The sequence below is a fragment of the Aedes aegypti genome, chromosome 1 (assembly GCF_002204515.2).
Source record: "Aedes aegypti strain LVP_AGWG chromosome 1, AaegL5.0 Primary Assembly, whole genome shotgun sequence".
NCBI lineage: Eukaryota > Metazoa > Arthropoda > Insecta > Diptera > Culicidae > Aedes > Aedes aegypti.
In genome coordinates, this window is record NC_035107.1 from 261,271,223 (window position 1) to 261,298,399 (window position 27,177).

At 38.6% G+C, this 27,177-nt stretch overlaps 1 protein-coding gene across 2 annotated transcripts; it reads left to right on the forward strand.

Annotated features, from left to right (window-relative positions):
- The first annotated feature begins 1,832 nt into the window (after nucleotides 1-1,832).
- LOC5576729 lies at nucleotides 1,833-27,177 on the forward strand. 2 transcript variants are annotated; one of them, XR_002498665.1, is made up of 4 exons: nucleotides 1,833-2,541; nucleotides 9,923-10,104; nucleotides 10,212-10,427; nucleotides 26,449-27,177. XR_002498665.1 is itself a non-coding variant. In XM_001656187.2 (4 exons), the coding sequence occupies exons 1-4, from the start codon at nucleotides 2,220-2,222 to the stop codon at nucleotides 26,542-26,544; spliced, it is 702 nt and encodes a 233-aa protein (XP_001656237.1). In that variant the 5' UTR covers nucleotides 1,835-2,219; the 3' UTR covers nucleotides 26,545-27,177. The 2 variants fall into 2 exon arrangements, 1 of the variants encoding a protein (XP_001656237.1); XM_001656187.2 differs by having other exon boundaries at nucleotides 1,835-2,541; nucleotides 10,212-10,313.

A 27,177-nucleotide genomic window follows, 5' to 3' on the forward strand; every position in this document is an offset into this window, starting at 1 on the left:
CGGATGATAAGAACATCCGTAAAAGTGGACAAATCCTGAAAGTGGACCTAGAAAGCTGGGAATTTGTTCAAACGACTTGCAGTGATGAACTCTAATTTAGTATACCTCGGTATAAATAACCAAAAAATGGATAATATGGAGGCAATTATGGAATAACCACAAGGGTTATCACTTCAAGTCGCTTAGATATCCTTGACCAAACCGCGAGTTTTATGGTTACCCAAGACTAACATAGTATGTTAGGAAGCAATATGATTTTTTTCATCAAGTCCAATTAATTCGGATCCGATATGCCTGACGGCGCTTGAGCCTAATATATGAAAAAAAAAACCGTTTTAAAAAATCGCAGCTCTCAAATCACAATTTTGAAGATATATCTCTCCCGGATGTGCCGGATCTTCCGGAGGGCCACAAAACTGCCAATTTCGATTTGAGGTCATACCAAGCAAGCGATAGTGTACTAATTTAAAGCTTATCACTACAAGTCGTTTGAAAAAAATCCCTGCGCTCTAGGTCGGTTTTCGGAATATTCCCACTTTTACGGATGTTCTGGATTTTCCGGAGGTCCGAGAAATGTTCATTCGAGATCATACCGAGACAACGATGGTATACTAATCTGAAGCTCATCATTGCAAATCGTTTGAAAAAAATCCAGCTCTCTAGATCAACTTTCAGGATATGTCTACTTTTACGGATGATTCGGATATTCCGGAGGACTATAAAGTTGTTCCGCGATATCAACATATTACCCGAGGACACATGATTTCAATTTTCTATTAAATAAGACATATTACTCCGGATGTGTAAATACAATTTACACCGTTTTCCGAACAGCTAAAATAAGCAACCTGATGTTTAAAGTTTCGTTGGCACCGTGGCAGCAAAAAGTACATCTGAAAACGTAAAAATTGTGAAATAAATATCGTCCGATACGATGACATTTTCATAAATCATAAATTTTGCATAGATTTAATAGAGTGTCGATCATAGAAAACAAGTATAGTTGAATCTTGCTTGCTATGTGCAATGTGACACACATACAGAAAAACCAGCTCTTATTATGAGAGAAGATAGAAAATAAACAAAACCGCACAGTCAGCTGCAATTCTCAAATTTTCCCGAAAACTAGCATTTTAGTTGAAATGGAAGTAAAATGTCAACAATATTATAACACTAAAATATGAAGAGAAAGTAAACTTTCCATGGTAAAAAAGCTTATCATAACATAATAAATTTGAAACTTAGTTGAAAACTTAGTTTTAGAAAAAATGTTTTTTTTAACTTAAAATTTAGTAGTCTTCAACTAGTTTTACGGTCGCTTTGGGATTCCCTGAACGTTAGAGTTTATATCCCGGCAAAAGGAAAATCCTGAAATTTTCAAAATCCCAGGATTTTTTGTCCCGGGATAGCATTCAAATCCCTAGTTCTTAGTAATATGTTCAAAAGCAATTATCTTGTCAATTTTCCAAAAGAAATTATGTTCTCACTTTTTTGTTTAACAAAAATGTTGGAAATAATTTGGCCCGCCGCACAGTATTGTTTCTGAGATTTGACCAGCGGTTCAAAAAGGTTGGGCAGGCCTGCTATAATGTCATCTAAGACTTTAAGGGGTCTTTCGATCGTATTTTTCTGAAATGGTCCCATTGTGCGATTTCGCCCTCTCAACTAACCATCCGTCCCGATAACCGCGCGGGATCGATTACACCAAACTGTATAGCTCTATAGCTACTACCACCACTCGATTCGACTACTAAAAACCAACACACCTCCTTCTTGCGCTTGGCTCGTCTCTGTTGGCGCATTGTTGGTTTTGCTAGTGTATTGAGAGGCCAGTCCTCGCCGCCAAAGTCGCAGTTGTCGCAGCGCGCGCGATTCAGAGCTCGTTGAGCAGGCAAGTAATTCACACGTCTTCTGCATATTGCCAACGCAAAACCGTTGGTTCTGTTAGCTCCAGTAAAAACTTTCAAGTGGAACAAGTGAGTGCAACAAAAAAAAGTTGATTGGCTGACTGTATTACCATATATCGGAGAACTGGTGATCAAGAATTTCAGAGTGCAATCTATAGAACGAGTTGAACTGCTGCTGCTGCTGGTGGAGCAGTTCTTGTTTGTCGCATAACAGACAGATTAACAGTGCGCGGAGGTTGTTATTGAGTGGCGCCAGTTCAGAAGGGCGTTCAGAAAATTCCTGTGAGTAGTTACAACATTCGGTGGACTTCGATGACTTGTGTATTGAGAGGTGATTTTCTGGAGAAAGTGCAACAACCCAAACAAACGTCCATGATGGATGCGTTGATGCGAAGAAACAGTTTCAACCTTTCGTTTAGCAAGCTGTGGCATCCCGGCGCGGAGAAGACCCGCTCAAAAAGTGGCTCCTTTGGGAGCTCGGTGGCCATCCAGAAGCTGCGCGAGTCCAAATGGTTCGACCGGGGCGAGGAGCGCATCTTCTGTGCGGTGATCGAAGCCGGTTTCATCGTCGAACTGCGTCATCCAGAAACCGGCGAAAGCTGGTTCGGCGTAACGGCGTTCGAGCTGAAGAAATGTGAGTGGCTGATTTGGTGTGTTTTAATTGCTTAGTTTTTTTGAGAATGGGTGTGTCTTGGGGGCCAGTGGTGCCGTGTCGAATGTGGAATGTTTGCATTGGCGGATTGCGCAAATTTGCGGATGAAACAACATCCGGAAAATACTCTCGACATATTATACTTTGCATTCCTCTCATTTACATTTGGTGTCGACTAATTCTATAAATGTACAACTTTGAGGTAATCGAAATCATTACAAAGTATTTCACATGAGAATACGATATCAATGTCCTCACGGTGGATGACTAGCGATTCAAATGAGATCTAATTTTAATTGGTTTCCAAGCTCAAGGTCAATAGCTTAAATTCGTTACTACTATGTTAAGAATACCTACTTAGGATTCTCAACACGGAAAATCAGAATATGCGGTAATTTTCTTGCATCATCGCATACTTTTCGATCTAAAGCTGGGATCTTTTTTAGGATTTGATGTTAGTTTGAGTTGTAAGCTATTGATTTTTAGAAAATTGGAAAATTGTTTGGACAAATACACGGTACGTACGTAGTTCGAATGAATTGCTTGTTTTTTAGTCTTTATTTATGTGCTGGTGCCCGAGTAAGTTCTGGTGGATTTTAAGATTTTTTTGTTTTCAATGCTTATAAAAGTATAAGTTTACCTTTAGTCACACTCTGTTGTGGGAGAATACTCCGTTAAGAACACTTCATTACTTTGCAACGCCGCTAAAGTCGGTTCAAGTAACAACTGTAATGAAACATTATGCCATTTGATTTACGTAAATTTTCAATTGAAGCTATAGAAAAACAATTCTCCATTACTTTTTTAAATCGACGTAAGTAACCTTCATACAGTTTTGAGGAAATGAATTATAAGAATCACTCGTTGTCTTCTAAAACTGTTTTAAAATAAATCACCTTTAACACTTTTTCACCGTGCTCAGTGCTTAAATTTTGCATGCAATCAACTCGCGTACGAAAATTTGGAATTTTCTATTATTTCCCATACAAAATTGATTATAAAATGATACACCGTTTTATTGAATTGCTTACGACGTTTTTGTGCCAGTGTAAAATCGACTCAAGTAGTATTTTGTTTTGATACGTGCTTACGCCGTTTTGTCTCTCTATGTAACAGAGCGTCGGAAGTAGTGATTAGGTTTTGAAAGTTGACAATCTGTCTTAAGTCATTTTGTAAATCCGAAAAACCAAACGATCTAATAGTAAAAATCCAGCAGGTTTAGAGTGAAATCTGTAGAATTTTGGCTGCGGAATACAATGAATCGAAAATGTAAAATTCTGAGATAAGGCTGTTTAAAATTTTTTCCGAGAATTAACTAAAGCTTCAACTGGTTTGGTGACAAAACGTCGTATTGAAAAATATGTTTTTCTTCTTCTTCTACTTGACATTACGTCCTCACTGGGAATCAACATCCGAAGGACAAAACGTCGTCTTTCCAATTATAGGAAACGGAAATCTTGAAAGAATATGTTGGCACATTTTGGGCACCCACCCACTCCCTCATAAAGCTTTTTGTATGAATACTCTACAAATGTTGTATGAGCCGTAACATCATGAAGACACTCACCCACCCCCTTCAGCGTTGTGAAATTTGTGAATGAACCTTTAAAGTATCATATCTCAATATCGCATATAGAATTTGAGAGCAATTTACTCTCATAATAAAAATCTGTTTTCACAGCCATTTATTATTAAAGCTTATCTCATTTGAGTACAAGTTAATATTGAACGAACAATCTTCAATGTAGATACAAGGGAGGTTAGAACATCGTTTTTGCTCCACACCGCGCAGTCTATTCTAAATCAAGAGTGTCCTCTGAAAATTTGAGCTAATTTGGATGGAAAGTGGGACTGCACAAGCCCTTCAAAGTTTGTATGGGAACAACAATGGGAAAAGCAAGCAATTCATTCAATTCATCATAGTGTTTGCCCATATTTTCTTCAGGGTTAGAGCAACGCTGATACTGTTAGACAAATTCATCATCTACAACTTTTTACAAGACTAAGATTTGAGACTAATCTTGATTGAAATTAAAAACAAACCATGACTTGGAGGTCAGACAAATTTTGATTGAGATTTGAGACGATTCTTGACTGATATTCGAAATGAATGTTAATTGAGATTCGAGACAAATCTCTGAGATTCGAGGCGAATTTCGACTGAGATTCGAGACGAATCTCGACTGAGATTCGAGGCGAATCTCAACTGAGATTCGAGACGAACCTCGACTAAGATTCGAGATGACTCTCGACTAAGTTTCGAGACGAATCTCGACTGAGACTAGAGGCGAATCTTAAGTTGAAGTTTTCTCAGTAGTTCCCAAGACATTTAAACTGGAAAAACTTACGGACTTCTTAGAACCATCTCAAACAATTCTTGCACAGATTTCGAGTATTTTCTTTCAAGTTTTATATTTTTATTTCCTCCATTAATCTATCCTTTGTTAACTAAATCTGTCCAACGTACAAAACATTGCTTGCTTCAGTAACCAATCCAGCTATTTCTACAGAAATTTATCTATTGTTTTAAAGTTTCCAATATTTTCCAGATTTATCCAAAAATGCCTCTAAGAACACTTCCAACAATTATTTCTTGAAATATTGCATTTCGTATTGCACACATAACTGTAACTGATTTAATTCGAAATAAAAAATCTCGGACTAATCCCTGGAGAAGTTTCTTGAGGAATCTTCTAAATTGATTTAGAGAAACTTCTATGGAATACTACACTTAATATTCTTAAGAAGTGTGCTACAAGTTTTTGGGAAAATCTCTGAAGAATGTTTAGTGGAGAATGGAGAACAAATTCTCTAGTTGCATGCATGGATAACTCATGAATGCACTCATGGATCGGTTTGAATAGAAACTGTGGAAGAATTCTCGGAGGTTATTATCACTATTTATTATAGAGGTTTTAACTAACGTCGTTCGCCTCCGAATTCTTGGAGGTGTTCTCAGCAATATCTCTAAAGAAACTATTTGAAGAAATTTGTTAATGCATTAAGAATTAAGAGAAATTTTCCAGGGATCTCTTTCATGCAGGAGTTCTTGATAGAACTAATAGAATAAATTTCGTGAGAATGCCAAATAGCTTGGCATTTATCGCCCTCTGTAACAATCATGATCCGTACCACATCATGAGAGTATGTTTATCGTCTACTGCTACAGCTCTGATTATATCTGGGGGAAAACAGTGCCTTACAAACAAACTCCAAACTTGGGGGTATTATTGCTGTAGGATGTTTTGGGATTGATTATCATGCTAGTAAAGTAAAACGACTACCCCAATGGTAAATGAGTGAGAGAAATGAGTTTTATCATCGCTCTCTCTCTCTCTTTGAGGCTCTCGTTCGCTGTTGCTATTTATGAAGCTTGTTACAACTTGCCAAACATTGCCGATCATGGACTAATACAAATGTGATGATTTTCTTTGCTTGCTTTGATCGTGCTTTGAAAGCAATTCAGAACAAATTCTGCCATGCCTGATATTGAGGATATTCCAAAAATAGTGTTATAATTTTGGAAAGAATACTTGAAAAAACCTGCAGTTGATTAATGAAAACAACATATGCACTTTAAGTAATTCGAATGAAATTTCTGAAAGATCAAGAAGATCGATATCTTTGGTGTTTCTAAGGTTTATAATTATCAGAGTGATTCCAGAAATATAAATTTTCATCACTTAAACACGCTAACACTAATTTGCTACAGTTCTTCACAACAAACCTCCACCACAAATGTATGAAAATTAAGTGAGCGATCATGATGAAAATTCTTACAGTAATTTTGAGGAATTCACATGAAATTCCGATTTGAACATTTTCGTGCTGGCATCACTGACCAACCGACTCAAAGTGAAAGTCAGAACATTCCCCGCTTTTGTCACGGGTGGAGCACTAAAACAATCGCTTCTAATTTTAGCACGGCCGTCTAGGGCAATATAGCACTCAACTCGATCACGATCACGACCACTGACCACCGTCACTGTCCGTGAAAATGTGTATGTGTGCGACCGTCGTGAGAACGTGTGCCCTGGCCCGTCCGTCGTCGATCGCCATATACAATGTAGGGTAGATAGTGAGTACGTACTAACCGAAGGCTTGTTTACATTTTTGCTCTCGAACGTGACGGCAGTTGTAATATATGAGATAATTTGAATATCAGGGTTCAAACTGATAGTCGCCGGCTCCACGTCGACGAGGTGCATTCCGCTTTGACTATACTATTCGCTGAATCGATGCAGCACAGTCAGCGCTCGGAAAGTGCTGAGTACAGCTATCTGAAATAGCAAATGAAGCAGACAAATAAATTTGGAAATTTGTGTAGATGATATTATCGTAGTTTGTAGTAAGTTGTTTGTACGTATTTTGTCGTAAGTTGTTTGTACGAACATGAATGAACTTTTTAATTAAATTTTTATGTCTTTAAGATCATGCTACGCCAACATTTTCTTTCTCTATCCCAAGTTACGGTAAGGATGGGCGTGGTCGGCAGTAGCAATATTCATGCTTTTTGAAATCTTGTTCAAGACTGGGCCCAGGCTTACACTCCAGCCATGTCTGGATGGGGTTATCAAATGAATCAAAATTCGTTGTGAAGTTAAAGAGTCAATAAGATATCTAAATAAAACCCTATTTTTCCGCATATTCCAAACATTCGCTTTACATACATAAAATACCAAACGACAAGCAAGTGCAGCTAATGTAAATGCGCAACACGCTATATCGTATCCGCGCGCGAGAGAGAGCGAGCGGGAATTTCAAAATAAAAACAAAACCCAACGGTTACTCTCTAACGAACGACATAGACCGAGAGCAGCCGTTGATTGAAGGGCTTCACTTTTTACCGGGCTTTGCCTACCACCGGCTCTCTGTTTTGGTCTAGCTAGGTGTCTCGGTTATGATCGCTCACGTTGTGACCTAGAGACGAAAATAAATTAGCTACAAATTAATGCGGCGCACGGTATGTTTTTGTTCCAAAGCCGGAAAATATAAATAGACAGGCATGGTTGGAAGCGGTCGGTGGTGGATTGATTGGAGCGCCATGTTATGTAACGGACGACGAAGTCGAATGGGGGAGAAACAATACTAATCGGGAGTGGAGAATGAGTCATGGTATGGCTCGAGAAATTGTTTAAAGTGTCAGGATTATATTCCAAAACATTGATGAACATCAAGTTCAGATCGTGACTGCAATGTATATTTGTTTATTGAATAAGGTTCAAGGTCATTACACTAGTCTAGATTGAAAGTTTTATAGAATCAATATGTATCAGTATCAGAATTATTAGTAAACAGAAATTATTACCTTTTTGCTAGAACTTCCAGTAGAATTAGATGAATCTGTAGAAAATGATGATTCATTATTTTCTGAAGTAATTTTCTATTGATTCTCTGCGAAAAATCTTATTCATTCAGGACTTATTCGGAGAATTACTGCTAGGTATTCTACTTGTAGGAATTTCTCCTTTTTTGGCGATCCCTTCTAAAGATTTTTCAAAACTTTTTCGAAGAATTTGTGTTGAAGTACTTCGCAAAGCGCCACTGTAATAAAGACAAATAATCATAACCAAAATATTCATAATTATTTCATTGACAGACACCTTCAGCATGGCTTTGCTTAGTAGCCTCGGACTTTACCAATAGGCTAAGGAAGGTCCTATTCCTGAGGTTTTCTTGGATAAAGCAAAACAACAGTTGATTTATTGGAGGAACTAAGTCGTTTAGGTACATGGCTTCGCAAAATACGTATTGATTGTTCCTTTGGACTCATTGGGAACACAATACTGATGTTTCTTAAGGTGATTATAGAACGAAGCCACACCTCAAATTTTCAAGAGCACAAGACTTGAGAACCAAACAGCGCTCCGCGTTGAAAATTTATCCCGTTGGTCGCCACCAGCAAGCAAGTAATTTGATTGATTTTCAACGCAAACTGTTGTCAGATTCTCCTGTCTTGTGCATTTGAAAATTCGAAGTTTGGCTTCGTTTTATAATCACCTTAACCACCTTTGAAGCTCGTGATAGCACCTAACAGTCCATCCTGTATCTGTCCGTGTTTTGGAAGATATTTTTCTCCATAAAATCATCTTCTTCTACTATTCAAGACACCACTACATTAAAGACGAAAATTTGATTCGCCGCAAAAAGGCTCCATGATGCTGGAGAAAATTTTCACTTCACTGTATTTATGTTTGTTGGAGTAAACATTCTCTAACAACCCCATAGAAACGGTAAAGTAAAATCAGTGTACACAAGCCAGCTCGCCAGCTGTCACTTCCAGCTTCCCCACCTCCCAAGCACTGATTGCCTAGATTGATGAACCTCCCTTCAAGGAACCTTGATAGTACTATACTAAAAAGTTAAAATAATGGTTGCTATGATTGTTCCCTCAAACAGCCTTCCAAAGAGCCTTGGTAGTTCGACTGTAGTTCCTTGTTAATGATAGATTGGGTTTTCAGTCTGACAAAATTAAAAATTAAACTTCCTCAGGGACCCAATTGTTACAGTTCTTTACAGTAACACTGGACGAAAGAACTGTAACAATTGAGTCTCTGAGGAAGGTCCCAAACGGACAGAAACGTTGGACAAAATAAAATAACAGTTTTTAATTTCGTCCAGACTGAAAAGCCAATCTAACTTCCAAAGAATCAACTGCTACATTACTTAATATTTCCATGAGTTGATGGTCATTTAATGTGAAGGTGAAGGTGAAGCTTTTATGATATTGAACGCGACATGTATTACTAGCCTGAACTTGTTTTTGAAATCCATTTTAAACCAATTTGGCCTTGCAAAGGTTTACTATAATAGCAATTGTTTTTACAGTAGGTTTTCAAAACGAAAGTGATATCTTATTTGATATCAGTGCATCGGTTGGGGGTTAAAATATTTACTTATCAAGAACTGATAATGCTAATGTATCATTTTGGAAAGATAATGCTGATCCGGGTATAGACCAGTTTAAGCATAATCCAGATAGTAATAGGTATGAATCGAGAACACTGAACTATCTTCGCTTCCGGTTTTTAATTAAGCTATACAGTCGTAATTATAATTAACATTCATCAACATACTGCCGTGAACTGAACGTGGATCACAAGCAGCATGATGTTGCCGAAATTGCGGTTCAGATATCGAACAACATTCGAGTCCACTATACTGCACTGAATCAGTGTCAATGAAGGAACCATTTACGAGATGTCGCAAATTGAGTGGGTAAACAACTTGACCGAATCAGTTGGTATAGTTGTTTGCCTGCCACGATAACTTAGTTGATTCCATGCTCCGCTCGTGAAGCTATTCACGTTTAAAGATGATTGTCAATTAGCTGCGATTTAAATTCTTGTCTATTCATTTTCAGTAACCAAACCAACGGCCGAAAACATCAAGATCTACTCGGTGAAACTGTCCGACAGCCACAAGCGGTTGAAGGTCTACAACAGTTCCCTGGACCAGCTGTGGCAGCAGGGTTACCAAATCCGTATCAACAACCTCTGTGACAAAGCCAAGAAGGCACACAACGAGAAGGACATCATGGCTCAGGTTGGTTCCCATCACCTCACCGTTCATTCCCCTAAAACCAACTGAATCGAGCTTCTTAGCAAACCACTATACAATGCTCTTTCCCCATCCCTGTGCCTTTCGAACAGATCAAGTACGCCACCAAAACCAAGATGGCCTTCCACAACAGTCAGCACTTTGCCGAATTCTGCCGGTACGGTGACCGACCGCAGGACAACCGGAAACGACAAGTAAGTGTACTGTTGAAACGGCTCGAAGATGCACTGAATGGATCGCAGACGTACTTTTGAGAACCGCGCACAGGCTCCGAACTCGCGGAAACACACACACAGACAAATTGAGAGGTTTTTATCCATTTCTTTATTTCGATTCCTAATCGTTTCGTTACGTATCCGTGACCCAGGTGGCGGTTTTCGTCGTACGGAAGGAGTTTGCTGGTTGGGGACATCTTTTTCGCATAAGAGAAAATCAATTTCTATTTTCTAAGGAAATTGTTTTGATATGGTTGATCACCAATCTAAGGCAATGAAGAACCTATCAAATCAGCAAACTTCTACTGTAGTCCATTTCTAATCTGTGGAAAATGCTTTCGCTTGCTTAATTTCTATCAGACGTAGTTCATGATCCTGTGGCTAACATTAGGTGTAGGGTGTATACTTAAAAATTCAATCAAAATCACCCCCCTACGTGGGTGGCATATCCGGTTATAAAACAATATGAGCAAAATGTATAGTGCAGTCTACCTCGGGCAGACATTACAGGTGAATACGGCTTTTATTTTCGCATCGACCTCTCGGCGAGCGTGCGATAAGATAGAGGACCATTCTTGTAAATTGAAAGCCCACGGATTAAAACAACGACGCCATTAATGGTGACTGACATCCTTATCGGGCTCCTCTGTGCCCCTGGTTGTCAACCTGTACCCATTCGATGATGACAAGTTACGCTCAGGAGGGGGGAGTTGCATAGAATGGTGCATACGTGTGCGGGTGGAGTTCATTGTTATAACATCATACATGCAAGCGAACTCATCGCAGCCTGTTGCAGTTGACGTGAAGCCCGTAAATCCATGTTGACTTAACACCTTTAGATAGGCGTGAGTAAAGGTTGCACGAGGGTGGATAATGTAGCAAATCAAGATGACAAGTTGATTAGTTGACACGGTTCGATTGAACCTCCCACAACTGAGGGGTACTAGACTAAGTGGGTTTACTTGGGCCTTTTGAGCTTATTCTGAGATTATGATTTGGTTTTTCATCAATCATCTAGCTACATCTGACGCACTTCATAATCACATAATCAATGTGCCTTCACAATTTCCAAATTCATAATTCCAGATCGAATGTCAAACGTTGAATCTTCAAATTTTCCAAACGATACACTGCTCGGCTTTATCAGCGACGACCTTGCCGAGATAATTTTACTTTCCTACTTAAATTGCAATATTTGATTCTAAAAACTCGAGATGTGGTCGTGGCCCCAGCCCCCCACAACATAAAGGAAGATATGAGTTACGAAAAAGTCCATGCGAGTCCATGGAGAGGGAAGGGGGAGGTTTGTATGTAAATGAAATTTCCACGTGGATAATGTATAAGACGAGCGAAAAATTCCAATCAAATCCAACCTAGTTTTGGCAATAGCTCGAACACACATTGAGTTAGTCGTGTGTTGAGGTATCCCCGATCTGTCATTAAAAACAGTTTTGAATTCTTTGATTTAAACTTATAAAGTTACACCATAACTACAAATTATGTTTCATTTTACTTGTGTACTAGAACTTTACAAAATGTTTTCTTTCTGTTATAAGAATGATTGTCTACGGTTTCGTAGAATGGCGTTTGACATACTGGATATTTCAAGTATCAGAGTATTGGCTCAAGCGGCACGTTCCCCATTTTCCTTCTCCGGTTACTCCTGTACCGGTCGCTCGTCCAATATCTCGACGTCTCAACTCTCAATAACTTGAACTTTGTTGTATTTGACTCATTTTTTTCCTTGCCACTTTCAACAAGGTTTAAAAATGTAACAAGGACTAAAAAATGTTCCTTTGATTACTATAATATCCTGTTCTCTTCGTTTGAAGCAGTCAGGACTAGAGTTCACTGGTAGATCTTTACCCCATAACGCATAACGACCCGCATTATGGGTCAAGCACTGATATTACTTTCGTATTTGTACAATAAATCAGTGTGTCTTCCACATTGCACAACGTTTTTTCATTAATTCTAAATGACGAACGAAACAAAATCTAAAAATGGCGATGTTGATAGTACCAACCTACCATGTATACTATTTATCTTTTATTTATACAAGCGCGAATACTCCATAATGTGGCTAAAATACCCTTTTTAATGTCATTGGAAAATACCCTTTTTCTAACATTTCCATGGAGATTATAATAAAAGTTAATGTTAATGCAGTTAATGCAGAAATTCCTCCAGAAGTCCTTCAAGAATTCCACCAGGTGTTCCTTCAGGAATTGCTCCAAGAGTTCCTTCTTGAATTCCTTTAGGAATTCTTCTAGAAGTTCCTTATGGAATTGCTTCATGAATTTCTCTAGGAGTTCCTTCAGGAATTGCTCCCGAAATTCCTTCATGAGTATATTCAGAAATTCCCTAAAGAGTTCCTTCAGAAAATGCTCCAGGAGATCCTTCAAGAATTCCTCTAGGATTTTTTTTATTCAGGAATCCCTCCAGAAGTTCCTTCAGGAATTCCTTCAGGAACTCTTCTAGAACTTGCTTCAGGAATTCCTCCAAGAATTCCTTCAGAAATTCCTTCAAGGCAATCACATAGGAGTCCCTTTTTGAATTTATCCAAGAATTCCTTCAGGAATTTCCCATGTAGTCCTCCAATAGTTCCTTCCGGAATTCCTCCAGAAGTTTCTCCAGGGATTCCTCCAGAAGTTTTTCAGAGATTACTACTAGAGTTCTTCCAGGTATTCCTAAAAATATTCTTCCAGGAATTCCACCAAATATTCAACAAAGAGTTTCTCCATTGATTCTTACCAGGAATTCCTTCGGAAATTCCTCCAGGAGATCCTTCAAAAATTCCTCTAGGATATTTTTATTCAGGAATCCCTCCAGAAGTTCCTTCACGAAATCCTCTAGGAGTTCCTTCAGGAAATCCTTCAGGAACTCTTCTAGAACTTGCTTCAGGAATTCCTCCAAGAATCCCTCCAGGGATTCCTCCAGAAATTCCTTCAAGGCAATCACCCAGGAGTTCCTTTTAGAATTTATCCAAGAATTCCTTCAGAAATTTCCTATGTAGTCCTCCAAGAGTTCTTTCAGGAATTCCTCTAGAAGTTTCTTCAGGGATTCCTCCAGAAGTTTTTCAGAGATTACTCCTAGAGTTCCTCCAGGTATTCCTACAAATATTCCTCCAAGAACTCCTCCAAATATTCATCAAAGAGTTTCTCCATTGATTCTGCCAGGAGTTCTTCCAGGAATTTCTCCAGGAGATCCTTCAGGAAATTCTCCAGGAATATTTTCGGAAATTTCTTAAGGGGTTCCTTCAGGAATTCCTCCAGGCGTTTCTGTAGGAAACCCTCCAAGAGTTTATTCAGCAATTCCTCCAGGAGTTCCTTCATGAATTACTCCAGGTGTTCCTTCAGGAGTTGCTCCAGAACTCCCTTCAGGAATTGCGCCAGGAGCTTCTTCAGATATTCCACAAAGAGTTCTTTCAGGCATTCCTCCATTGGCTCCTACAGGATCCCTCTAGGAGTTTTTTTTAGGAATTCCTCCAGGAACTCGTTCACAAATTCCTCCAGAAGTATCTTCAGAAATTCAATCAGGAGTATCTTAAGAAATTCCTCCAGAAATTGGTTCAGGAATCCCTCCAGGAGTTGCTTAGGGAGTTCCTTCAATAATTCCTCCAGAAGTTCCTTCGAGAATTTCTCCAGGAGTTTCTTCAGAAATTCCTATAGAACTTCCTTCAGGAATTCCTCCAGCAGTTCCTCCAGGAATTCTTTCAGAAATTCCTCCAGAAGTATCTTCAGAAATTCCTCCAGAAATTCATTCAGAAATCCCTCCAGAAGTTCGTTCAGGCGTTCTTTCAGCAGTTCCTGCAAGGATTCCTCCAGGGCTTCCAGGCTGAAATTATTCCGGAAATGCTCCATGAGTTTTTTCAGCGATTCCTTCAATAGTTCCTTCAGGGGTTCCATCAATAGTTACAACAGGAATTCATTTGGAACCTCTTATCTAATTCGTTCAAGAATTCTTCCAGAAACACTGGAGGGATGCGTAAAGAAACTACCATGGGGTTTCTTGGAGGAATCCTTCAAGCGACTCAAACAGGGGGCTCTCCCAGAAATTTCTCCAAGTAGTTCTCCGAGAAATCCTTGAGGGTTTCTTGATGGAATCCTTGAATGAAATCCTGAAGGACTCCCTAAATGAAACTCTTGCATTCCCGGAGAAAAATCTGGAGAAATTTCCAGAAGGACCTTTGGAGGAATAGTTGGAGGAATCTCTGAATGAAAAAGTGGAAATTTTTTTTAAACAAATTACTGAAAAGCCCCAAGAGGAAATCCAATCGAAACTCCTGAAGGAATCATTGGTAGAATTTATGAAGGAATTCCTGGAAAGGAATTCGGAAAAATACTCCAGTAAATATTAGTAGAAAATCTCTAGAGTATTCACTGGAGGAATTTCTGTATGAATCCGTGTATGAGTGCTTGGAAGTATTCCTTGATCCTGGAATTTCGTGGAGGAATCACTGGAGGAATTCTCAGTGGAGAAAATCCCAGAAGAATATATTGTAGGAGATTCTGAAGGAGGAAATCTCTGGAGAATATCCTGGAACAATCTTTAAAGGGATTACTGTTTGAAGAAATTTGTTGGAAATATTTTCAATGAATTCATCTAACAATTCTTCAAGAGATTTGCTCAAAATATCTTCAGTCTTACCAGTATACCTTGAAAAACACAACTAGGATTTTTCATAGGACACATCCAGAAATCATTCCAGGTAATCCTTCACAAGTTCATCCACTTCAAGTTTCAATCCAATCATAATTGAAAGATTGCATAGTCAGAAAAAAAAATCAATTTTAATTCCACAAGCAGTTAATGCAAGAGTTTTTCCGCAAATATTCTTTCTGAAGTCATTCTAGGATTGTACGGAAAGTTATTCAGATTTTTTCTTAGAATTTCTTGCAATTCTCAACCACCAATCATTCTAAGGACATCTTCAGGAATGCTTCATAAAATTTCTTCGGAAACACATGAAAGCAAATTCTCTCTGAACATTTCACCAGAACAAGCAAGGATTTCTGAAAATTAAAAAAACAAAGATATTTACTAACAAAAATTTTTGCAAGGAATTCCTATTGAAATATTTCGAAAGCAGCCAAAATAGACTATCACCACAAGAAATTGAATTCAATTTCATAAATTTGTCTTATGTAACTAAGAGGCCTTCCTTAGCCGAGTGGTTAGAGTCCGCGGCTACAGAGCAAAGCCATGCTGAAGGTGTCTGGGTTCGATTCCCAGTCGGTCCAGGAACTTTTCGTAATATTAATTTCCTTGACTTCCCTGGGCATATAGTATCATCGTACCTACCACACGATATACGAATGCGAAAATGGCAACTTTTGCAAAGAAAGCTCTTAGTTAATAACTGTGGAAGTGCTCATAAGAACACTAAGCTGAGAAACAGGCTCTGTCCCAGTGAGGACGTTAATGCCAAGAAGAAAAAAAGAAAAAATTGACTCGCGTTGTACTTTTTTTAAGGTTTTGTGCTAACGTATGAACTTCATGTACACTTACAGAACGCGACTCGAGACCAGACATAACACATATTGTTCTTACAAACGATCAAGAAAGGATTTAAATTTACCTTTTTAGTCGACCTTTCGGGCTCGATCTAGCCCATCTACGGGATGACGACTCACGTTGATATCATAGAACTTCACAATAGTGGAGTCTTCTGGTAATTACGAATGTTTCAAGCGGTAAACTCACGTTTTGAATGCATTTTTCAATAATATTGAGCTCAGAGGACTTTTTTTGATAAACTAAGTAACACAGTTAGTTTATGAGCTTATAAACGTTCGTTATACAGTCGCCTCTCCACATCTCGATATCTAAGGGACCATCGAGATACGGAGAGATCGAGACAAAGAACAAATTTTTGATGAATACTAGATTAAAAAACACTCCGTTGCCAAGAAAGTAATACACAAACAAACGTCATTTTGCACTCCTAATTTGTTTTGAATCCCAAAACTTTGGTCTAGTAACCTTCGATATTGGTCATATCGACATACGGAGAGAAAATTGAGAACGAAAAATCATCAGAAACACATCGAGATATGGAGATATCGAGATAAGGAGGATATCGAGATAAGGAGAGTGAAAATGTATGCAGACTGAAGGGACTTATGAAATCATCGACATAGGGAGAGATATCGAGATGTAGAACATCGAGATGTGGAGAGTCGACTGTACATACTTTGACAATATATTGATAAATAGAGCATGAATCTTATCTCAGATTCTTAATATCTTCGATCTATTGGAAATTGTAATTAGAAACTGGAAAAGGTTTTCTCATACATTTGGTCACCCTTAGAGTTTATGTTTCCGACCAAGCTTTCTTTGCAGCATCCAGGGATCAAGATGAGAAAATTTGGGGAATATAATCTAAGATTTTCTATATAAAAATGTACTTGCTAACTGTGCATCGTATACAAATTTTCATGCTGCCCGTAAAACGCAATTTGCTGTTGAACTACCGACTATTGAGAAACCAAATGGTATTTCCATTCAAAAGGTTATTTGACGTAGATGATAAAACGTGCCGATGAAAAGTATTTGTCGGAATCATCAATCTTACTTACTCTGCATATCAGAACGTCTCCGCTAAGCTAGGGAAGCAACGTCATCAGCCAATTCGAATTCATTCAGGTGCTTCATTGTATTCAAAAGGTTACCGTAGTGACTCACGGATTGATTCACTCCCTGTCTCACTGCAGGCATGATGTGAGGCCGGAGTTTGTTGTGCAATATTCTTCACGTGAATTTGTTTAAAACATGCTTATGGATTAAGAATGTTGGATAGCTCGCGAAAATTGTCCATGATCAGTGTTATTAATGTAGAATGGCAGATACAAGTGACTTGATTACTTTCGTGTTGAACGAAACATTTGTTTTCCGAAACCATACAGTTTGCTCAGGGGCAGGCATTGCAGAATTCACTCTCATCTGAGTATGAAGCACGATCAAAGCAAGCAAAGAAAAACATCCCATCTGTTACGGTCCACGATCGTCATTGTATCGCAAGGTGTAACAAGTCTGATAAATGGAAGCAGCGAGCGAGAGCCCCAAAGAGAGAGCTATGATGAAATCCATTTTTCTCGCTTGTTTACCGTTGGGGATAGGTGTTTTTATTTACTGACACGATAAACAAATCACGAACTTCCAATAGCAATAGTGCCCCCCAGGCTTGGAGCATGTTTAGAGGGGTTTTATCATGCACTACTATCCCCCCAATCTGATCAAACTTGTAGCAGTATACGATAAACAGTCTCTCATAATGTGCAGCAAGTTATGATAGTTACAGAGAGCGATACGTGAGAGATTCTCTGAATTTTCTCAGGATTCAATCCCTGCTCAGGGGCCTTCCTTAGCCGACTGATTACAGTTCACGACTACAAAGCAAAGCCATGCTGAAGGTGTTTGGGTTCGATTCCCGTTATGTCCAGGAACTTTTCGCAATGGAAATTTTCTTGACTTTCCTGGGCATAGAGTATCATTGTACCTGTCACACGATATACGAATGCGAAAATGGCAACTTTGGCAAAGAAAACTCTTAGTTAATAACTGCGGAAGGGCTTATATGAACACTATGCTGAGAAGCAAGCTCAGGAAGCAAGTGAGGACGTAATGCCAAGAAGAAGAAGAAGAAGAAGAAGAAGAAGAACAGTTTTCCCAGTAAGCTGAACATGTCTTGAAAATTGCTTAATCTTTAAAATTGACAAAAAGCTTATTCAAGCTTCTTCAAATTAAATATTGTGGATTGCTATGACTAGGTGACCTTCGCTTTAATTCAACCAAGACCAAATATTGTAAAATTTAAAATTGACTTCAGGAATTGGAACTTGCCGCCGGCAAAGGCACAAATCTCGTGAAGAATGCATCCAAAAACAGGGCACTTTTTATTTTGGCTTTGTGCACTAGCAGAAAGTTTAAAATAAGAAAATCAGAACCGTTTGCCAATTCTTTCTACAGTTTAATGCCTTTGAAAACGTGAGTAGGAGCACAAGTCGGCCATTGTGGCGATCATCTTTGGATTCTGAGATGTTTCACCTTAAAACCCCTCAACATAACCGCTAGCAAAATATTCCCTGTCCCAAGGTCGTCTTGTCTTTTTTTTTCTAGACGCTAAATTTCCAAATGACGCTCTGACGCCTTCTTATCAGCCTAACAATGTTATGACAACCTTTCCAAAAAATTCCTATATCACACCGATAATAACCGTTATTATCATTACATCCCCGCCTGGATCCGATGCGCCCTTATCAAACACCCCCCACATGGGATTGTACTGATGGGCATACAGCTATGGCTCCATGAGGGACGCTCCAATTGGTAACGCGTAACGTAATTCGTAACTCGTCGTGTATGACATTTCAGCTTTTTTTTAATTAGTATCATTCTAAACATTACAATGATTTATCGTGATTAGATGTTCCGAGGAGAAATCTTCCATTTTTGCAAGATTGGCGGAGAGACTTGTGTCATCCACAAACAAAAATTTGATCTCGGAGTTGACTCAGATAAATCACATTTGAAAATAATGTAAACTCTTGGTTCTGGAATGCTGCCTCGATGAACATTTACTTTTACAGGAAGTTTGTCAGGTTTGCAGTTCTGATATTTTAGTAGAATAGCCTTCAGATTTGTTTGGAATTTGTTACACGTAAAAGTTGATGAGTGGTCGAATGTCCATGTCGGAATCCATTCATTGGCAAAATTTGAATTTTCTTTGATGAGGACCATCATTCTGTTCAGAATGACCTTTTCAAAAAGTTTACTGATGGATCGATTTATTTCAATAATAAGTGCTTATCATTTCTTTCATATCATTCCCCAAAATTTATCGCAAACGTTCTTTTAATCCAGAATGCTTCCATTCCAACGTTCACCGAAAACTTGATGTGGACGCATGGTAGCTCACATTTTATTGCAGGGGACTTCAAATTATGTCATACACTGTCCACGGCTCTCAATTTCCTAGATTCATTATGACTTTTCAACCCATCTACTTGGAACCGCGTTGATGAAATGCGTGCCCTACTCGGAGGGATTGCTGTGCGTGGATAGATTTGTTTTCCCCGCACTAATCACCGTTTTATGAGCGTATAATTTGGTATTTGGATTACTCACGCGAGCAGTCAACCAGAGCGCACCCACTCACACCGCCTGGACGCAATCAACAGCAACACCACACCGTTTGGCCCAATAAATTTGTTTTCACAACACAAGAACCGAAACATATGCGTGGGGAGCTGTTTGCGATTGTCTACGCAGCGGTATCCGAGTTCACCGAAGTAGTGTCCAGCACATCTGGTTCTCTTCGAGCGGGCGGCGTTTGCAATTGCGTAGCAGTTTCCCTACAATCAGATATAAGCCCTACATGTTCTTCTTCTTGGCGTTACGTCCCAACTGGGACAAAGTCTGCTTCCCAGCTTGGTGATCTTATAAGCACTTCCACAGTTATTAACTGAGAGCTTTCTTTGCCTATTGATCATTTTTGCATTTCAAGCACGAAGATACTCTATGCCCTGGGAAGGGAAGAAAATTTCCGGCGGAATTCGAACCCACAACCCTCAGCTTGACTTGCTGAACAGCTGCGCGTTTAGCGCTACGGCCATCGCAGCCCCTACGTGTGTACACAACTTTACATCCCTCGTTGTTTATCGCACTGCCTTGGTAAACCAATGCTTCTTCTTGCAAAGTCAGCCGGACATAAACCACGGTCTATTGACTAAACCGCCGGCCGGTTCAAAGCGGATCCGAAAGGCGAAATGTTTTGATCCTACATTCGGATGTTATCTGTCCAGAGTCAACAACGGCTGTTTCATACTGAGAGAGGAGTCGTTACCCACGCGAATAATTGCGTATCGAAGGTGCGCTACACCCCGGGTGTACGCTAATCGTCTTCACTACGGCACACATTTTGAGTAACAGTATAAACAGACCTTGAAGCGGCTTAAGCCCTTCGACCTTGAATTGGTTTGTGTTTTTCATTTGGGTTGTAAAATTAGGAACACTTTATGGGCCATTAAACTGTCTCGTGGATTTAGTGGTTCGTTATATTTTCTTCTATCTATGATAGGACGGATGATGAGCAGGATTCGGGAGAGGACCTACGTGAAAAGATAAACGTGATGTATTTGATGTTTTCCACAGGAATAGAAATCAGTGAGAATGTTATTTCATTGATTTATTACTGTTACGGTTTCAGTTTGGTTCTCTAGATTTGTGTTCTACCGCTGTTTGGTTCTTTAGATTTGTACTCTTGAAAATATGAGATTTGGCTTCGATGCATCTTTACCTTGAATAATAATAAATATTGCTTTAGCTTTTGGTTGGGTCTTCGGCTATGCAGTCTGCTATGACTTCTAAACGAGTGTATATAATTCGTTCATACATTTCGACAGTGCTTAGTACCATCATCAGAGGAAAGTAATGCGGTTTTTTTATTGATGTACATGTTGTTTCTTTTTCATTCTGGCGTTAAGATCCAACAGGACTGCTTCTCAGCTAAATTTCACAGACATTTATTGAGTGCTTTTCTTTGTCAATTGATCACTTTTTTGGGTGTATATCGTGTGACAAACATGAAGATACTCTATTCCCAGGGAAGTCGAAAAAAACATTTTACAAAAAATCATCGGTTGTCGAGATTTGAATTCATGACCGTATTACTGCTATTTAAGCCCTTAAAATGTTTTCTTTGGCTTGGCCCATCTACATAAATAAAAATGTAATGGTGTTTGTATGTCATGAAACAGTCAACAGATTTACATGATTCTTTCACTTTTTGACTTCAGCACATCAAAACATTGTTCTCAATTTGATCTGCAAAATATCTACAGCTCAAAAGCGTATGATTCCAAATACACAAGTTAAAGTTTATTTTTCAATCGTAGCCTCTGTGATTAACCACCACCTTGTAAAACGATCATATTTTCAAAGTTGCACAACTCAAAATTTTTATTTTCGAGTTATCTAGTTGTAGCATTAAGGGGACGACTTAGTATGGGATTTTTCATAGCGTCTTTCAACAGCTTACTTGATGGCAAGACAAAGTTTGCCGAGGCCACTAGTTTCGATTTGAATAAAGGGCGAAGACGAAATTATTGCGACTCCAAAAATGTCATGGCAATTTTCTTATAATGTTTAGAATCAAATCAAAATTTCAGGGTAGTTTTATACATATATTTACTTCAAAAATCAAAAGAAAAGTTAATTGATGGAGCCTTGAGTGTAAAATTGAAGGCGTTTTCGCTTGATGCCCTCCATCAAAGTTTTTACAGTGTCATCCGGTACCAGTTTCTCAGTTTTTTTCCATTTTCTTAACATGTCCTTCTCGTCTTTGACTGTCTTCTTGCTCTTCCAAAGCTCCCACTTCATTATTGCCCAGTACTGCTCCACCGGGCGCAGCTCCAGACAGTTTGGCCGATTCTTGTCCTTTGGAACAAAATGAACAGAATTGGCCTCATACCACTCCAAGACACTTTTGGAATAGTGGCATGATGCCAAATCTGGCCAAAATAGCGGAGCTTCGTCGTGCTGCTGCAAGAACGGCAAAAAGCGATTCTCGAGGCACTCAGATTTGTAGATCTCGCCATTTACCGTGCCCTTTGTCACGAAAGGCTCACTCCTCAGTCCGCAAGAGCAGAAGGCCTGCCAAATGAGATATTTGGAGGCGAACTTCGACATTTTCTTCATCTTAAATTTGTCGTCCACATCGAACTCAGTGTTGCCACAAGTACAGATTTATCTGGAAAGATAGATTTTTAAATAGTTTTTGGTACACATTCTGTATGGTACGGGTTACAGGTTTTCACCGAATTGTACAGATTAGTACAAATTTTTGGAATTAGCGATTTTGTTAACACTAAATCAAAAAGATGCTTGAAATTCGGAACTAATTTCCACGAAACTATTATTGAAAGATACTATTTCCATAGAATTTAATATTTCAAGAGTGAAATTATTTCAATAAAAACTGTCTGAAATTTCCAAATAAATTAGGATTAAAGTTTCTTTCAACAATTAATGTTGTGTGTGGTACAGATTTTGGGTAAAGATTTTCAGAATCTCTGGTACAGATAAAAGAGATTTTTGAGCCTACGGTACAGATATAAATGTGGCAACACTGCGAACTTGCTCTTGGCGGTGAAAAACTCTAACCCTAATCACATAGAAGCCATATTTTGTCAGCATCTTCTCGTAGAGCTTCCGAGCCCGATTTTTAGCCGTCGATTGTTGCCGCTCATCGCGGTTTGGGAAGTTTTGTACCTTGTATGTAGTCCAGCTCTTTTCTTTGCATTCTGGACGTAGATCTGCGACATGCCGATCTTTTTAGCCAAATCACGGCTTGAGACGTTGGGATTTGCTTTAATCACCCGCTTCACCTTTCCCTCTGTCTTTTTGTTCTCCGGTCCCGGTTTTCTTCCAGCTCCTTTGAATGGTGAATGTTCAACATTTTTCCCAACTGCCGGTGCAACAGGTCAGGAAATTCTAGGTGTTTGGAAAGAGTTTGTTCTCTCGACTCGTGTCAGTTCACCTCCATTTTCGTTGAATCGAAAAACACGACTTCGAGTTTGACAGCATGTAAACATTACACATCAATGAGAAAGTGTGCAAAATTTGATCGATTTTTACCCAATGGTAGAAAAGTAATGCCCTGTTGAATGTGTCACAATAATTTCGTGTTCGTCGTTTAAAGACATTTCGCATAAGAACATTTTGCATAATTTTGGGCGGGGACGTTTCGCACAATTGACATTTGGCATAAAAAGATATATATGCCTTCTTCAAAATGATACGCGTTCTTGTATGGAAATGCTTTATGCGAAACTTCCATTATGCCAAACGTCCTTATGCGAAATGTTTACTATTATATCAACTATTGTTTCTGGCATTCTGGCCTCGTTTGGGCACATTCGATTGGTTAAAACAGTGGATGGATGATGCGATGTTTCCTATATGTTTGGACTGAAAACTCCTTACAAATTTCTACTCAAATGCACCTACTCATGCAACAACCAAAAGATTTTAAACTTCTAGAGGGTAATCCTAAGGCATAAAACTACGGCACTAAACTGTAACACACATTTTCCTGTAAATTATCTTGATTTTGAATGAAAAAACTGCTTTTAAAAATTCCGAAATCAATGACGGATCCTACCCCCTTAATGCACCAAGATCTCGAGATATTCGCCTCGTTTTGTGTTCTCGCTTGGTATACCTCGAGGTCCACATGCAAAGTGCCACGAATACCAAAGCACGATCGATCTTACACAATTCGGATTCCTCAAGATGAAAACGTATCGATGTTCGTTTGACGTCATTTCGGTCATAGTTAGTCCAACAAGGAAGTAAATTTTATGTAACAATTATGTTTATGTTTACTTTCTCACAGCACAAAAGCAATGTTGTGACAATTCCCACAGCAAACAAAGACAATTTTGTTGACATTGCACTACTACTCACACGGGAAAAAATCCTGTGGTATAAACTACTATTTTAGCTGACTACGTCTTAAAACTACCATGGAATTTCAGAGAAAATTACTATGTTTGTAGTAAATCCCAGCCACCTTCCTGGTACATTTTACAGAAATCATTTTCGTCAATTTGATTTCGACTACAGACATGTAAAATCATGCGCATTTGTGGTCTGCTGAAAATTGCCGGTGCGAGCGCTTAAGTTAACTCCGTAAAATGGTAGTTTTTACCGCACTTTTTTTTTGCGTGTAGGCATTTGGATTGGTCTAGCTGCATACTGTAGTCGACTAGTTTCCAGTTGATAGGAAGTTGTAATTTTAGCATTAGGTGGTATAGTTTGCGTTGCGTGATAATTCAAGATTGCTTTGGAGAATTTGGAAAATGATTACTGGGCTAGTTTGAAAGGAAATTTCTGAGAAAAAAAGTCTTGTAAACTTTACAGTATTAGTGGAATTTCTAAACGTGCTCAAAGAGTCTTAACTAAGCAATTGTCGCTACGAAAGACCTACTATTTACACTTGGTCTTTCAAAATGTTCAAATTTATGCTTGTTCGAAAGCTCCTGTCGAGTAAGGCAAGGAACTGCATTCGGTTGGTCAAAATATTTATGACCCCTCGGTGGTTATGATCAAAGTAGTTAGTTGATAACTACTCGATGTTTGACAATTCTTGGCTCACCTAAATTGCCATAGCTCTGAAATTTCATTAAAAACCCCTTCACAATAACAAGTTCTCGGTACGAGAAAACCTAGAAGCACAGACAAACAAACGTCACACTCTCATCATTGTCCATCGACCACATTTTTAACGGTTGATTCGAAAATATGATGGGTGGCCAATCCGCCACCCGCAGCGCTCGCAACGTTTTTGTTCTTGTTTTACGTTTGCACACTACCGTTATCTGTTGGCCCGTCGGCCAAACAAACCGATTTTAGCGTTGGGCTTACATGTCATCGTTATTATGATTTTGATCAAGATTTGTTTTAAGTGTTACGTCTGTTTGTGAAGCTTTTAGTTATTTGCAACAATAAAATATGTTTGCGGCCTTATTAAATTTTATCAGAAAAACTGAATTTTCATAGTGTTAGTAATCACCGATTTCAAAATTGTTTGCATCGTTGGAAAGCAGAGCTAGTTCTACATAAAATATGTAAAATCAGAGCAGAGCAAAACTAGCCCAGCTTTTCAGCTATGCAAAAACTTTCAAAATCGGTGGTTGTAAACACCATGAAAATTCTGTTTTTTCTGATAAAATCCAATATGGCGACCAAATTCAATATAGCCGCCAAAATTTTTCATTTTTGCGAATGAAGCGTTTTCTTTCCAAAAATATGTTATTGTGAAGGGGTTGTCGAAGAAATTTCAGAATTTTGGCAGTTGGCCAAGAATTGATAAAAATCGAGGCTAGAGAAGATCCAGAGAGTTTTTGAGTTTTTGAATGTGGAGAAAAACCTTGTGACCGAACCTTCAAATAATCTCTGGATGGATTTGTTTTGAGATAATGAGTTGTTCTGCGGCCAAGAAAAAAAAGTTTAAAAAAAACAATTCTTTGTTAAATCGTTTGCAAAACGAAACCGTCCTATAACATCTTTGAAAAAGTTCCATAGTTCAAGAATACTACAAGCATTTTATTAGGATCAACATACCTGATCAAAAACAATCATAATTCGGAAGTATGAATGTATTTTGTAACACTTTTAAACTAATTGTAGACAAACTATGGTTTTGGTCCTTTCTCCCAGTTTCGAATATATGCAAAATTTGCATCAGTGTCTCAAAATACATAGATTTTTAATGGATTTTAATTGAAGTAAATGTAATTCAAACTCCAATCATTGTCAATCATGACAAACACTATTCTTGAGGTGAATCCAATAAGATAAAAAATATTGATTTCACAGGAGGCCACATTTTGAGATTAGTATAGCCCTTCTAGCACTAAATCGAATAGCGCCTTCCGCTTATTTACTAGCGCTGCCTTTCCTGTACGTTGAACCTAGTGTTGGAAGTAGTACGCTGTATAGATTATCAGATGGCCTATACAGCGCACTACTTCCGACATTAGGTTCAACGTACAGGAAAGGCAGCGCTAGTAAAAAAGCGGTAGGCACTTTTCGGTTTAGTGATAGAAGGGGTATAAATTTGATACTCAAATACATGATCGAAGTCCAATGTTAAAATTCCATGTTTTATATTATGTTTTTTTTTTTTTTTTGTTCAAAACAAAAAACAATGATTTGTCACAAATAGGTAACAAGATTGCATAAAACCGAAAAATTCAGAGTTATTAATTTTCTCGTTTAGGTGTCCGGTACTGGGGGTGCTTCCACTACAAGTATAAATGAGACTAAATTGCAATGCTTTAGGAAAATCTTAAATTTGTTCAAATTGGACTCACCATTACAATAAAAATCCCCGATGAATGTAAAGTGAAAAAATTATGTGCTGGGTCATGGTGTAATCAAAAGTCTGTCCTGTCTAGTAGTAGTAGTGTCTACTAAGCTTTCTATACTTCTGAACTACTGTATCTACGTCTCTAACATTCTGTACTTCAATATTCACAATCACACCTCGTCAAAAAGGCAATCACAAACAACAATTTGTTTTTTTTTTTCTTTCCTTCCGCAGATCTCTGAATGCGCCAAGTGGGGTGGAACAAACATGGGAGCCACCATCATCTACTTTGCCATGCAGTCGCAGAAGCAGAAGGCCAATTCCCGATGAGCCGGAAGCTGCATTTGCATGTTGTGATGGGAAAGCACGCGCGCGAGAGAGAAATAGAGAGTACTAGTCCTCGTTTGCTGGAGGCCAAGCCTCCCCGAATCGAGCCCTTAAAGAAAAGACGTGACTGTATTATATTTTGAGTATAAAAATAGTTTTTTTTTTATGAGATTAAGTCATTCTACTGATCGTACCGGTTGGGTACACTAAGTGTAAACTGTTATAAAATATATTGCTAGAGATAAGAATAGCACAATATGCGTCGTTAGATTAACTGTACGTTGATGTTAGATATAGGAGTCCATTTCTTGGAGTAAACATTGTAAATATTTTTGTAAAATATTGGATCCTAAATTTTTATGGGAAATACACGCACCATCAATATACATCTGTCATCAGGAAATCACCTCGTCGTCCGGTACGTGATCGGATTCGACAGCTTTCGGGATGTGGATGGATGCTTTGCGGCACTCTGTCAAGTCCGCCGTAGACAGTAAAATGTGAAATATTTTCGCTAATTTTAGACGACAGCTTTCTGTGCCAAATTTTTTTACGTACGTAAGAAAAGATCTAGCCAGTAAGATGAATCCAACACACTAATAAAGAAGACATGAATTATTACCAACAAACAGCCCA

Bases quoted from the DNA above. Each gene is read 5' to 3' on its own strand.
- LOC5576729 (XM_001656187.2), top strand. From the start codon at position 2,220: ATGACTTGTGTATTGAGAGGTGATTTTCTGGAGAAAGTGCAACAACCC. The intron at 2,542-9,922 runs GTGAGTGGCTGA...ATTCATTTTCAG, and splicing joins GGCGTTCGAGCTGAAGAAAT to TAACCAAACCAACGGCCGAA. The intron at 10,314-26,448 runs GTAAGTGTACTG...TTCCTTCCGCAG, and splicing joins AGGACAACCGGAAACGACAA to ATCTCTGAATGCGCCAAGTG.